Source organism: Pleurodeles waltl, chromosome 2_1 (assembly GCF_031143425.1).
Source record: "Pleurodeles waltl isolate 20211129_DDA chromosome 2_1, aPleWal1.hap1.20221129, whole genome shotgun sequence".
Lineage (NCBI taxonomy): Eukaryota > Metazoa > Chordata > Amphibia > Caudata > Salamandridae > Pleurodeles > Pleurodeles waltl.
Genome location: NC_090438.1, coordinates 158638516 through 158651651, shown reverse-complemented (window position 1 = coordinate 158651651; position 13136 = coordinate 158638516). Strand labels below are relative to the sequence as shown.

The 13136-nt window shown below is 40.6% G+C and overlaps 1 protein-coding gene across 2 annotated transcripts in view; it reads right to left on the bottom strand.

Annotated features, from left to right (window-relative positions):
• TENM1 (teneurin transmembrane protein 1) overlaps positions 1 to 13136 on the bottom strand; it is a 1758425-nt gene that overhangs the window by 653761 nt on the left and 1091528 nt on the right. For both annotated transcript variants that reach the window (XM_069211839.1, XM_069211847.1), the window contains 3 exons: positions 12813 to 12914; positions 7591 to 7785; positions 7126 to 7326 (listed from right to left, as the gene is read on the bottom strand). In XM_069211839.1, coding sequence (XP_069067940.1) covers positions 7126 to 7326; positions 7591 to 7785; positions 12813 to 12914 — 498 coding nt within the window. The remainder of the gene's footprint in view (positions 1 to 7125; positions 7327 to 7590; positions 7786 to 12812; positions 12915 to 13136) is intronic.

Sequence of the window (13136 nt, the reverse complement as noted above, 5' to 3'; positions counted from 1 at the left end):
ACTTGCACTGTATAATTAGACCTTCCAAAGTGTCAAATGAGAAGCCAGAAAAAACGGTACACACAGTACGGTACAGTACAGTATGCATTTGGGTATTCTCAAATACGCGATCGAAACTGATGCACATGAAAGTTACACCTAAGCAGTCTCGGTGTAGGAAGTGGAGAAAAGGAAAACAAATGCATTCACACGAGCATTATGTAGATTAATATGTACTTTCAAGTATATGTCATTTACGTGTGTAGTACGGGAACAGTGAATTGCAAGCGTTGTAAATTTCAATCATGCCCGATCGTAATTTATGCAGGGTGCGCTCTGGTGAATCTGCCCCCTTCCTCGCATTCTCACACGTGCACTTGATACGTAGGTGAACAAATTAAGCGTTTAAACCACGAAGCATGCTTATTTTGGATGCCTGTGTCCCAGATAAGTACATTTCACATGGTACACGTTGAAGATTTCAGCTTGATTAAAGATCTTAAGGTTCTCTCTACTGAAGAAACAGCAGCGAAATGTTACTTCAGAACATTCCGAGGTTTGGTAATCCATATCATGTTGTACTCCGATAAGAACTCCTCACACAGCCTGATTTACATAAAGATGTGTCCTAGTTTTCAAAACAAAATTCAAAGCTTGCAGGCGCTCAACACAAGGCAGGAAGAAAGACGTCTGTATTCGCTGAGCCAGCACGTGCGAATTCGCTTCTTAATTCAGGCTTGTCAAGCTGACAGGTCTCTCAGGCTGGCGCTGCCGCTGCAGCTAATTACAGCAGAGCCGAGCAGGAAGTTTCGTAGCCACATTTAAAGTGTTTTAAAGCCGAAGGTGAGGCACACAGCCGCGCCAAGGCTGGTACTTCATCTGCACTTTAAATTCTCTGATTAGTGCCCACCTGATCAGCCCCAGGAGTAAAGTTGAAAAATACTTAAATTGATATTCACGCCATTAGTGTGCTGAAAAGTTACTTAGAGGCAGTACTCAGGCGAGGTATTGTAAATTACCAGATTCTTGTTGTAGCACAGTACATTTCACTCTAGTACACGTTTTAAGTTTTATTTCACCTTTTCAGTCTCACTTTCCTGCCTAGGCCATGTACTTTGCCCCAACCCAAATCTCGGCCTTTTCTGTATGTCGCCTAGTTGCATGCTTCAATCACATTCTCTTATTGGATCTTGTCTTTCTAGGAGATTTATTGGTCAAAATGTTACTCAATTACTCGCCTGATATTTCTTTCTTATTTGTTTCAGTTTGTTTAATTTCTCTTGTCCATGATTTTACTTACGTCAAATTGCTGGGTTATTTATATGGGCAGAACCACAATGACACAGGAGTTGAAACACAAAATACTTTGTAACTTTACGAATCGTGCGCTTCCACCTAGGGATTTACAAAAAGGTTGATTTACAATATATGTAGATTACACAAAGTAGCATTCCTTCACTACTCATTTAGGTGCTCAAACATGCCTTCATGAAATGCCTCCAAAACATGTAAAATAAGAACTAAGTAGGAATAAAATCGGTGGCCTAGCAATGGTGCCACAGTCCCTAATTTTACCACTTTCTCAGTGTTGCCTGAGTGTTGTCATTCCATTATAACACGTATTTTCTTCTTGAAACTTAAATCCCATGCTTTCATATCTGATACACACACATCCACCTCATTATCCTCCCCAAAACGGGTGACGATAGTAGATGTTTCAGTACTTTCCTACCCTCCATGCCTGAAGAGTGTTGTAATAAAGCACATGTCTTCCTATGAGTAAAACCCTCTCCTTTAATTGCATCCATATATGCCTCAATGCTTTCTTTCCACTGTTCCCACTCAACTGGTGGCAAACCAGGCGATGTTAAATACGTCACAGGTGGCACAATTGATTGTTGCATGTTAGATAAAATCTTACAGTGAATGACAATTTATAGTTTAATTCTTAATACAGTATATTAATTGCATTTACTCTAACAATATAGTGAAACCACAATAAAGTTGTGCAGAGATCCGTAGTGTAGGGGTGTGCGAATCACTGGAAATATCTGCAAAAGTAAGCAACCACTGTTTTATATATGTAGAAATGCATTATAATATAACGTGATCCACACAGTCAAAGTGTGTGAACCACCGAAAGCATACATGTGCACTAGCATAATAAATCTAATAACCTAGCTATTAATTGACACGGTGTACAAATCACTGATAATGGATGCTGAAAAAGGTAAATGGCACTGATTTGACCTTATATTATGGACTCGTGAAATTAGAAGTCAAAGAGTGCGCCAAATCGGTGCATGCTATGTGTCTGATAGAACACGTTTGTATATGAGTTGATCATTGCTTCGATACAGCGTCTAACGTGTGATGGCTGTAGCGCATAAATGGATGGCCGAAACGTATGGCTGGGTGCACAGACGTCACGAACAGGAATCAGCTTGAGCTTTAGAACCTTAGATGAAAAGTCAGATGCTAGAACACAGGGCTGATCTTTCAGTCCACTGCACTCGGCACACCAGTATGTCACCCGCCATCTCACAGCACCCAACATCCACAACAAGACTCCACAATGGGCCAACCCGGATGCCAATGCCTAGCATAAGAGTTTCCGGTACCCCTCTGGTTTGATAAGAAGTGTTCAAAGTCGTTGCCAAAATAAAGAGAGAAGTTCCTTCAAAGAATCACAGTAACGCAGAAGTTCTCAGGCATTTTTTACTCAGAGCTTAGTAAAACACAACCATCAGAGCAGCACGCTGGAAGCAACTGCACTCTTTCAAAACCACAATCCACCTCTGCGTTCCACATTCCTTTCCAACCCCCAATGTTCCACCCTCACCCTACCAACCACAACTCAACATATATCTAACTTTGTTACCCCTTTATGCCAACCCAAGTGTGAGAAAGTCATTCTTTTAGCATGTTCACCCCCATTTTTACAGACTGATACTGGTGGTAACTGACCCTGACTGTGCCCTGGGCTCTGCTAATCAGGCCCAGGGCCAGTGCTCTGAGCAAAAGGTATATGGTAATGTGGTACAATCACAATTGGCAATGACGGACTCCACTAAGTCCCTAGTACATAATAGGGTAAGGGGGATTCAAACTTCCTATAAGTCCCTAGTATATAAGAGGGCAGGGTGGTTTAGAGGCCCAGTAGATTTTCTGCACTGGATTGTGCACCCCTGTGTTGCCTGCTGTCCTTTGTAAAGGCAGCACTGCCTTGCAGGCTGTCTTTAAAAAGTTAAATGTGTGCAAATTCGACTTTAGAATTAAAGGTACTTCCAAAGTGATAATCTACCTTATTTTTACATATGTCACCCCTATGATCGCCCCTAGGTGTGTTGCGGGGTGCCATGTAACTATAAGCAGGGACAAACTGGGCATTTAATTTTCCCATTGTAGATACTTAGCTCCATAGGTTAACATTGGAATATTTCATATACACATAAATATTGCTAAAAGGGAGCTCAATGTATCATGAAAAGACCCAAAGGATTGGTAATGAAACATCCAACTCACCACTGTTGAATTTATCATAACTAATACAGAAAAGAAGTTATAGGAATTTCTGTTCTGTACATCTAGCTTGCTAGTGGCCTCTCCTGATTGGCCAGCCCTAACAGGATTAGCCAGCCTGCTTTGATGAGGTGATAAGTGGCCTGCACTGCGCAGAGGTTATCTGATGGGGGAGTTCTGCAGCTGCAGAGGCCAGGCCAGGAAGGGGGCTGGGTAAATCAAACTGGGCTGCAAAGGAAGCAGGATAGTAAGGAATGCCAGCCAGGCTGGCCAGCTCACCCTGTACCCCACAGACAGATAGCAGGCCCAGGAAAAGAACAGCATGCAGGTGGTTTTGAGGGAGAGTGTTAATGGAAAAGAGCAACACCAGTAGGTTGATTTAGTCAAGTATTGCTCCTTTGGAAAGAAATCGTCCATCTTGGATTTTACAAAGCAGTGCTTTGTGGGACAAGAAAATGCCACACTTTGGAGGAAGCTGCCATGCTTTTGGGTGGCACCTTGCATCTCATAGGACAAGGGTGCACCCCTGCTTGTACCACAAGATCATTGAATTAATATCTGGGAGCTTCATTGCAACTCAGATTTGCTGCCTGAAACCACAAGAAGAAGAAGAAAGACTGCCTGGCTTGCAATCCAAAGGACACCACTCTGAAGTACTGCTCCTGTTGCACACTGGAATAAGGGGCCCTATGGACTTTGCCTTGCTCCAAAAAGGACTAAACAGTGGACTTCCTGAAAGCAACAGGTTAACAGAGCTTGCCTGCTCCAACTGTCACAAAAGTCCTGAGCCTGGAGTGTGTCCAGTGGACTTTTAGAGATTTGGCCAGATGCATTGTGGGAACTGTAGTCCTAAACTTCCAAGGACCATCTCAGACTTTCTACACCCGTGGTTTTGTGTTTTGGACACTTTGAACCCTCAAAAGGAATTTCAGAAAAAGGTTCCAGAAGTTAGGAGAAGTTTGTGAGCAACTTGGGAAAAAGCTCCATAAATGGACCCACCCAACATTGTGAGTCAAGCCTACTACCTTCAACCACAACCCAGCCTAAATTTCAGGTTTGTCCTGATGAAAGCTCCAGACTTCCAGGATTTGACCGGGGCATTTCAGAAAAGCAATCCGATGATGTTGCATCTAAATCGGCTTGCTGGAGAGGACTCGACTACATAGAGAAAGTAAAGATCCAGAAAAGTTTCTAAGTGCAAAGGTTACATTTTGACAGAGGCCTCCTGCTCAGTGCATCCGAGCAGGGCTCCAGGGCAGTTGGCCTCAAATTGTGACTTGGTTCCAGTCTAGAGTGACTAGATGTCCCCGGGTGGCGCTATTGATTTCTAATCCCTAGAAAGCACATTTATTTATTTAATCTTTAAAAAATCATATCGCAAATCCCTATATTGGATTTTTGTTGTTTTGGTGTCATTTTAAAGAAAAACATATTTCCTATTTTTATAAATTGGTGTGGGTTTTGTATTGTGTATTACTTATTTACTGCATTGGTGGATTTAAATGCTTTACATACCTGTCTCCTAAGTTAAGCCTGCCTGCTCATTGCCAAGCTACCTAGGGTTGAGCCAGGGGCTGATGTTTTGAGACCTTGACTGGATCCAACATAGGATTGGTGGCCTTATTGCCAGTCGTAAATGTGTACTTACCCTTACTAATAATTCACCCTCCAACACAGAGCCGTCCTTTAAATGTTAATTTCTTAAAAATTGCTAAACAGATTTATATAAAGTCACTAAAAGCACGGTTATAGAGTGAAGTTTTAACTTTCCTTCAAATTTAGCGTAATTCCATTAATCTGTTTCCAGTGTGAAGTAACATGGGAAATCAAGGTGTCAGGTCACCCCTTTTCTTGACCCACACCCAATGGATCAACACAAAATGTCCATGAAGGGGCCAAGGTGGATGAACTTTTGTTTTTTGGAAATTGTGTCAAATAGCACCATACCTAGAAGCTCATGCAATGGGAACTGTGACCTAACCATACCTACTGCCACTGAGCAGCATGTATACCTAGATGTATGTAGATTGCATGTTAAAACACTCAATCTATTCTTATCTCTATATACTCGCATCCCAGATTGCGGGAAATTAGATTCTGGATATGACAATTTGGGAAAACCATATTAAAAATTCAATGTTATGGTAAAACACCTTATAGAGGCTTATTGGAAAATGCTTGATCTTATGAAGGAGTGCATATGCTTATGGGAGGAGGCTAACACGGATTTAAAGAGCATATCGCTAGGAGAGAGGACAAGTATTTATTTGAGAAGACTTACATTCATTAAAGAGAGTCTGCTCTTAGGAGATAGTGTATGTACGTATAATAGCTTGTGAAATCCACAGACATATTACTGCTAAAATGAAACTAACATTGTGTTGCTTAATATTAAGTTCAAACCATGCAGGATTCAACATTGGATAATTGGATAGTATTAGGCTATATCTTGTTCAGAGCTAATTGCAGTGTAAAGTCTGTTATTAAATTAAAAGAGTCATCAATAGTCACAGACCAATGAATATATCAGCTCTTCACAAGTTGAACAGCACTGTAAAAATGCTAGCGCTTGAGTCTTGGTATAGTGTACACCTTATAGAGTATAATTCTCAAGGAACACAGAACAGCATTAGACATAAACAATGCAACACATTATTGGAGGATGGAGACAGACTGGATCATAAATATTGAGCATACTGCATTCATTATAGTACACCAATTGCAATAGCAAGAGCATATGCACTTCGGATAAGAAAATTACCCACTTAAGACTTAAAATGTTGAAACCCTTCCTGCACTGTATATAATCAATTGCAATAAACGCAATGAAGGAGATCTGCTGTGCTGCTACATAAATTCAATATGAACACTTCTCAACTTACAGATGATGAGAGTTATACAAATTCAAGCTGGACTATCCACCGAAGATTCTTAATGCAGGAGATTCACGTCCTAACAACTCGAGAAAGCACCAGTGATTTACAACCAAGCATAACATACGATGGAAACACCCCCAGCAGCAATACATGAGGAACTATAGTCACAAATAGCACTCAACCTGTTTACCAAGTATTATTTCTGGCATTCATGACTTAAGCATGCACTACCATCAGCTATAGGTTAGTGATGAGCTGCAAGGGCAAAGTATGTGCGAGGACCTTACTCACTCAGGTCTAAATAAGCAACAGAACTAAAAGAAGTGCAAATCAACATTGTCAGTCGCTAAATAACGTCACATGTAGCTATTCGTGCCTATTATCAAACTCTGATTAGAGTTATATTTCAGCTTCAAGGTTTCAATAATGTTTGTTGGGTAGCATCTGATTGCCTATCATTGATCGGATGTCATTTCAAGTGATGTCATTGGGTTGAGCGTTGAAGACCATGAGATGTCACTTCCTGTGATTAGATGAGGTGGAGGGGAGGACGTTTCAGGACACGTGATGCTATTTTCCCTTCCCTTATGATTTTGATGACGTTACACCACTGGAGATTGCAAAGACATTCACAATGGTGAGGCGGGGATTCTCATTCTTTATTGTGGTAATTACAACTTTTATCAAACAAACTGAAAAGGCTGTTAGCCACAAAACATTAAAAAGGTCTTTTGAGTTGATAACTTACCAGTTGAACAGTCTGAGCCGGTCCATTTGGGATCACAGGTACAGACACCAATGTCCAGCTGAAAGGTGCCATGGCCCGAGCATTGCTCTTGACATATGGGAAGAGTGGTTTCACAGTTCACCCCTCCCCATCCAGCGGAGCAGTGGCACTCCCCTTGCACGCAGACACCGTGGCCGGAGCACATGGGATCCAAGCAGTCTTCTACAATACACAGAAATATAAACTACAGTTAACATAGCAACTCGTGGTGTCATTTATTATCAAATACATGCAGCAAAGGAGCCACAATTTGAAAAAAATAAATTTAGTCACAACCATTTACGCGGAAAATAGCTAATTAATTAAATCGTACAGTATTTTGTTTTAGTAACAATGTCAGGCCATTTCAAATTTGTAATTGATTCCTATCAACACGGATGCCGGCAATAGTGATCGGCTGTTTAAAATTAAGTTTGATTGACATACCTATTTCACAGATGTCACCCTTGTACCCAGGCACACAGATGCAGACTCCCATGATGCAGGTCCCATGACCAAAACATGTTGGATCAATGCATTGTTCTTCCGGCACATCACATTCTTGGCCTTTCCATCCATCCCGACAGGCACAGTGTCCTTTTTCGTATTCACCATTACCACTGCATAGTACCGGACAAGAATCTAAAGTAATGCAAAGTAACAGATTGTCACTACTTGAGTTGCAAAATATCGTAACAGTAGTTAAGTATCAGAATCACGGTCTGTAATTTATTTTTACTTGTAAGGAAGAGCATTAGTGTCAAGTGTTCATGAGCTCATATAGCTCTAAAAAAATATAAGTACTAGATGGAATATCAAATAACCAGTAAATGAAAGTGTTTTGTCTCAACTATTACAGTTTCTGTTCATAATCATGTTAGGCTGCTAAAGGGAGTGGACTTGGGGGCATGTTAATGTGTACAAATTAGGAAGCATAAAAAAGGACTCTATTCACACAATTCTGTACAGATGTGTGTCTAAAAAACTTTAAAAACAAATACTGCATATTACACCAGTCAAGTCATTATGTTTTACTCTCTCAATTAACAGTAGACTAGAACATTTGAGATAGTATACAAATCGTTAATTGCTTTACTACAGCTGTTTGCAATATTACTGCAAATATAGCTTTAAAGGTGAAACAACTTACAGAAATGTATTCCAGAAAAGTTTTAACTTAGCACCAGAATTTCTCTGGTGCTGATAGACCTGTGCAGTGGTATGACAGCAATGCAGTTCTTAATGAAGAAATCCCGATTCCCTTTCAATAGCAGAATCATGCTATATTTGTGATAATGTGGTTATCACACATTTGCCATATTTTCTGTGCAGCCTCTAAATGAGGAATGTGAGTGATTACTTCGGTCTTTTCTTCACAGAATGTCTTAAAGATACCCCCCAAGTGATCGATACCACATTAAACCAGCCAACCAACCTCTTAAGTGCCCACACAATGATTGTTGCCTTTTCATGCCATCAGCCACCAGACAATAGTCATCTTAACACCACTGAAGATTGTAAAGAGACTTACAGAAGCCTAGGCTCCTCTGAAGCTGCATCTTTTCCGTCTACTGTCACTATCACATCCTCTACCAATGGCGCTGGCAAAAGTTGGTAAGCCCAACATGTCTGAACTATTTACATCATGTCAAGTAAAACATTTTGTGCTACACAAATATGGAAGTATGCTCAATTGTAAAATGTATTGGCCATTTTATGAAGACGATGATGATCATCCCCATCTGATGACTATTGCACCTTCGTTCTGTTCCACCAAGACTGACATCCAACTCCAATAGCTGTGTATTCCTGTCAATTCTGAACAACAAAGATTCAAGTTTTCCTTTAATTACAGGACCAAATATTCCAAAGCCATCTCATTCTGCTTGAATTCAACACAGCCAGCTATTGGGTGGATAGACAATAAAGAACGCAAACAGTTTGTACGTTTTCAGACAAAGTACACACAACAGAAACAGTAATATTATTGTGTTCAGTGCAACATAAGACAATTATAATGTCCTGGAGCTATGGTCTTGTTTTACGTCAGCTCCTTTGTCTCCTGTTTGACTTTGAAGAGTGTGAAATGTTTGGTGAAATAAAATATTTGCTTAGATGAAGTATTACTACACTGTCCACATATGGAAGCAACATATAAGCCACTCTGTCAGAGATGATGGACTTTGTTTAACTGATGACATTCTCGAAAAAGGAAACTAGCTAGTAAACCACTCGGAATGTTCATAAATACAGGTCTGGACAAGCATTCCTCCACTCTAGCATTTCTGTAGTGAGCTGGAGACGAAGACCTGTTTTCAGAACTTGTTGGACTACCATGACCAAAATATGAAATCTCCAATGGCCCCTTTTTAGTCATGAGTTGCTGTCGTGTGGTGCTAATTTGAGCATTACTGCCAGAGGTGATACAGCCATCTCACCACCAAATCAAAAGACATTTCCTAGAAATCATTTAGGGGAAGAAATCCATAATACCAAGGAAATCTTCCAGTATCACCCCAACCAACGTTGCCAAAACTATATATAACTGTGCTCCTGCTGTCATGCATAGCTCCTACATCAAGTTAATTCTTGGCCAAATGACTTGACTCTGTAGGACCATGTCTTCACCCATGCTTCCAATCTACATTTGAGAGAGCCTTGTTTGGACTGCTGCAATGGCTGAATTGTGATTTGTTTCATAATCAGGTACTTGGGAAACATGTTCTGTGGCTGAAGTATTTATAGCAGGAATTGTAGTACCTTAAAGACACCTAAAGGTAAGACTAACACCGAAATACTAACCACCATGACAAAGACAGCTTGGTTTGGACAGGATTTGTTTGAACATCAGATTCAAGACAAATTATAAAAAGGGACGATGAATAAGCTTCCCATTATCATGGTGCTACACAACGGATATCTATTATCAGTATACTCAATAACAATCTGACTATATCAAACTATTAGCAACCCATTAATCAATAACTGCAATATGCCTCAAACTCCAAGGACATGTGGTGGGAATGTTCAAAGTTCTGTCTGAAAAGTATTGCTTTCCAGAAGAAAATTTGAATGAGTTGAGTGCTTGGCACTGCTCTGAGCACTAGCTGTGAAGCAAAGCCTTTTAGGCGGGACATACATTTAGCCCATGTGTTTCCCACTAGGTCATGTATCCATTGGGTATCATATGTTTCTGCCATGTCATTCATTTAACGATTTGTCAAGTTACTACTCACCTGTTCATGGAGTTTTAATATTGATGTACACAGGAAGAGGATTGGCACCTCACAGTAATGTAGCATATTGCACATAGAGGACTCCAAAAAGATCAATGATAGCACATCCACCATTAACACCATAAGCACAATTCACTCATCATTTGACAAATCAGTTGAGGATGATGAGTGCCTGTGTGTCAGATAAATACAATTCTTGTTTCTGGCTATACCTATTCTCCTGTATGAACCATGATATAGGGATTTTTTTTATTGAAATCCTTTCTGAAATTGTGCCACCTCAACTTTGTTTCCTACCAAATTGTCATTTGCATTACATGCTTCCGGTTTTACAGTGGGTACCAGCACTTCCTCTTGAAAATAACTCTTTCAGCTTTGCTTTGGGGTCAGATCCTGGCTTTTTAAGAAGAGCATTTGATCATGCTCTGTATGTTGCTGCTGGAAAGGGTGTGCTGACCGCATGATGTGCATGGGGAATTTGGATTTTCTTTAGGCCTCATTGCGAGGCTGGCGATCCAATGACTACCAGCCTTGTGGTGACAGTTGGACAGCTACAACTGTGGCTTTCTGACTGCCACCTTTCAACCCTGGCAGGCAGGCCCACCAAGGGACCGCTGTCTCTGCCAGGAACGTGGTTCCCAACAGTCCAACAGTGGTCTGAGGTGTACTCAGCAAGGGCGGCTCTGAACTCAGCGTTGCCTGGCTGATTATAACTCAGCTTGCTGCCAGCCTTCTGATGGTGGGGTTCTGCCATGAGAAGACTGGCAGAAAGCCAGTGCCGGGGGCGCATTCCGAGGGTGCTGTCTGCTATGGTGTTGGCCTTGGCTCTCTTAAGGGAGCTGAGACCAATATCATAGCACTGTTCCCGCTGGGCAGCCAGACTGGAGCCACATACTTCAATATGCCCACCCGTCAGCCCTGTGGGAGCTTCGTAATATGCATGGGGGGACACCATGGTGGTGGTGTCCTCCCTGCGAGTTTGGCGGTCCCACAGAGGGACCGTCAAACTCATAATAAGGCCCTTTGTGTTATACATGATAACAAACTAAATGAACACATCAAAAGAAGAATGATATTCACTGGCACTTTAGAAACACTTTCTATGAATGGTATAATTCATCTTCGGTTTTCTTTCTCTGACACCACTCAAAACATCTTCCTTTAAGACAAAGTCCTTTTTATAGATATAGTTTCGGTGCAGGAATGGAAACAATCTTGGAAGTTAGTTGACATGAAAAGGTTGCAACCTATCATTTATATCAGTTATAACCTGTAAGAAACAAAATGTCTATAAAGTTCCAAAGACCTCAAGGAAAACATTCCTATCCCTTTCCCAACAGTATTGCCTAGATCCCTGGTCCTGCTTCTTCTGAAATAAATAAATACAAATATATATAGATGTATATATATATATTTATAAAGCACATTCTAGACCAATCACTCTCAGAGAAATATTGAGGTGTGTACATGATGCAAAAGACATTCATGGTTTCGAGGTTAAATGAGAAATTGAGCCCCTATTAATGAAGTTTGGGATCGCTGTAATGCCACAATTCAGTAAATCCATTGCTACAGCTGCTAATAGTGATGTCACCACAGATTTAGCTTTCAATGATGACAGCATAAATGGGAAGCTGGTGCATTTGCATGTTTTCTGGATTTAAGGATGTGAAATTAGCACCTGGTTTTCGTTGTTGCTAAAGGGTAAATATTCCCTTCGTAATGCAATGCTACTAATTCATTTTTAATGCTGCAATAGCAGTAGAAACTAAACAGAAAAATTGTTTAATTATGTTGCATGGAAATACAATGACTACAATTCTAACTCACTTTTTGTCACTATTGATGCCCCCTAAATAAAGAACTTACAGGACCTGAGAAGTGTCTAGGGTACAACGAATGAGCCAAACTATTTCTAAAGAATCCATAAAGATGTATTGAGTAAACATTTTACATTACCCAGGCTCTAAAGGCTTGGTGTAGTAATTAGACAATTAAGATGTTCAGGAGCACCTGATGCCTTGAAAGATTTCTGGAGAACCAAAGACCCTTATGGGAATCCAGAAGGATCATTGATGTACAGTGTCCAACCATTTATTTATAGGGTTTCCAGAATATTAATAGAATTAAGGGTACCTCTGGCACCTCCATTAATGGCAAAAGCGTTTCTGTCTTTCCTTCGAACATCTCCCCTTTTAAGTACCATCCAAATACCGTCATATTTGAGTCTAGAACATAGACATGTTGTGTTTCTAAATACGAATTCGACATATGGCCAAGGAAAATTGGTAGAAAGGGGGATAGAAAAGGACATACTTGAACCACAGTTTCGATGGGCTGCGATGACCAGGATCTGTTTATTAGGTGCAATATCTGAACCTACTTGCAGCCTGCCTGTGTGATCTAAAAAGTACATTATTAAAATGTTAATACCTCTAGCACAGTCTGGCCCGAGGAATCCTGGGAAACAGTGGCAGTGTCCAGAAATACACTCTCCGTTCCCGTTGCAGTTAGTAGAGCAATCGTCCATAATTTCTAAAAAGAGAACATTGGAAAAAACATTAACATTGAACTCCATCTAAAGAAAATGTTCTGACATGTTGTAGACAAACGTTGACTGATGACAATATAAAACTAATCATAGGCAGTGATACATGACCCGACATGAAGTTTAATTTGTAAAATGCCTCGTTTTGTAAATTCGTAATTTGCAATGCAATGACACAAACAATGAATTTACTTGTTGTGGCTTGGCAG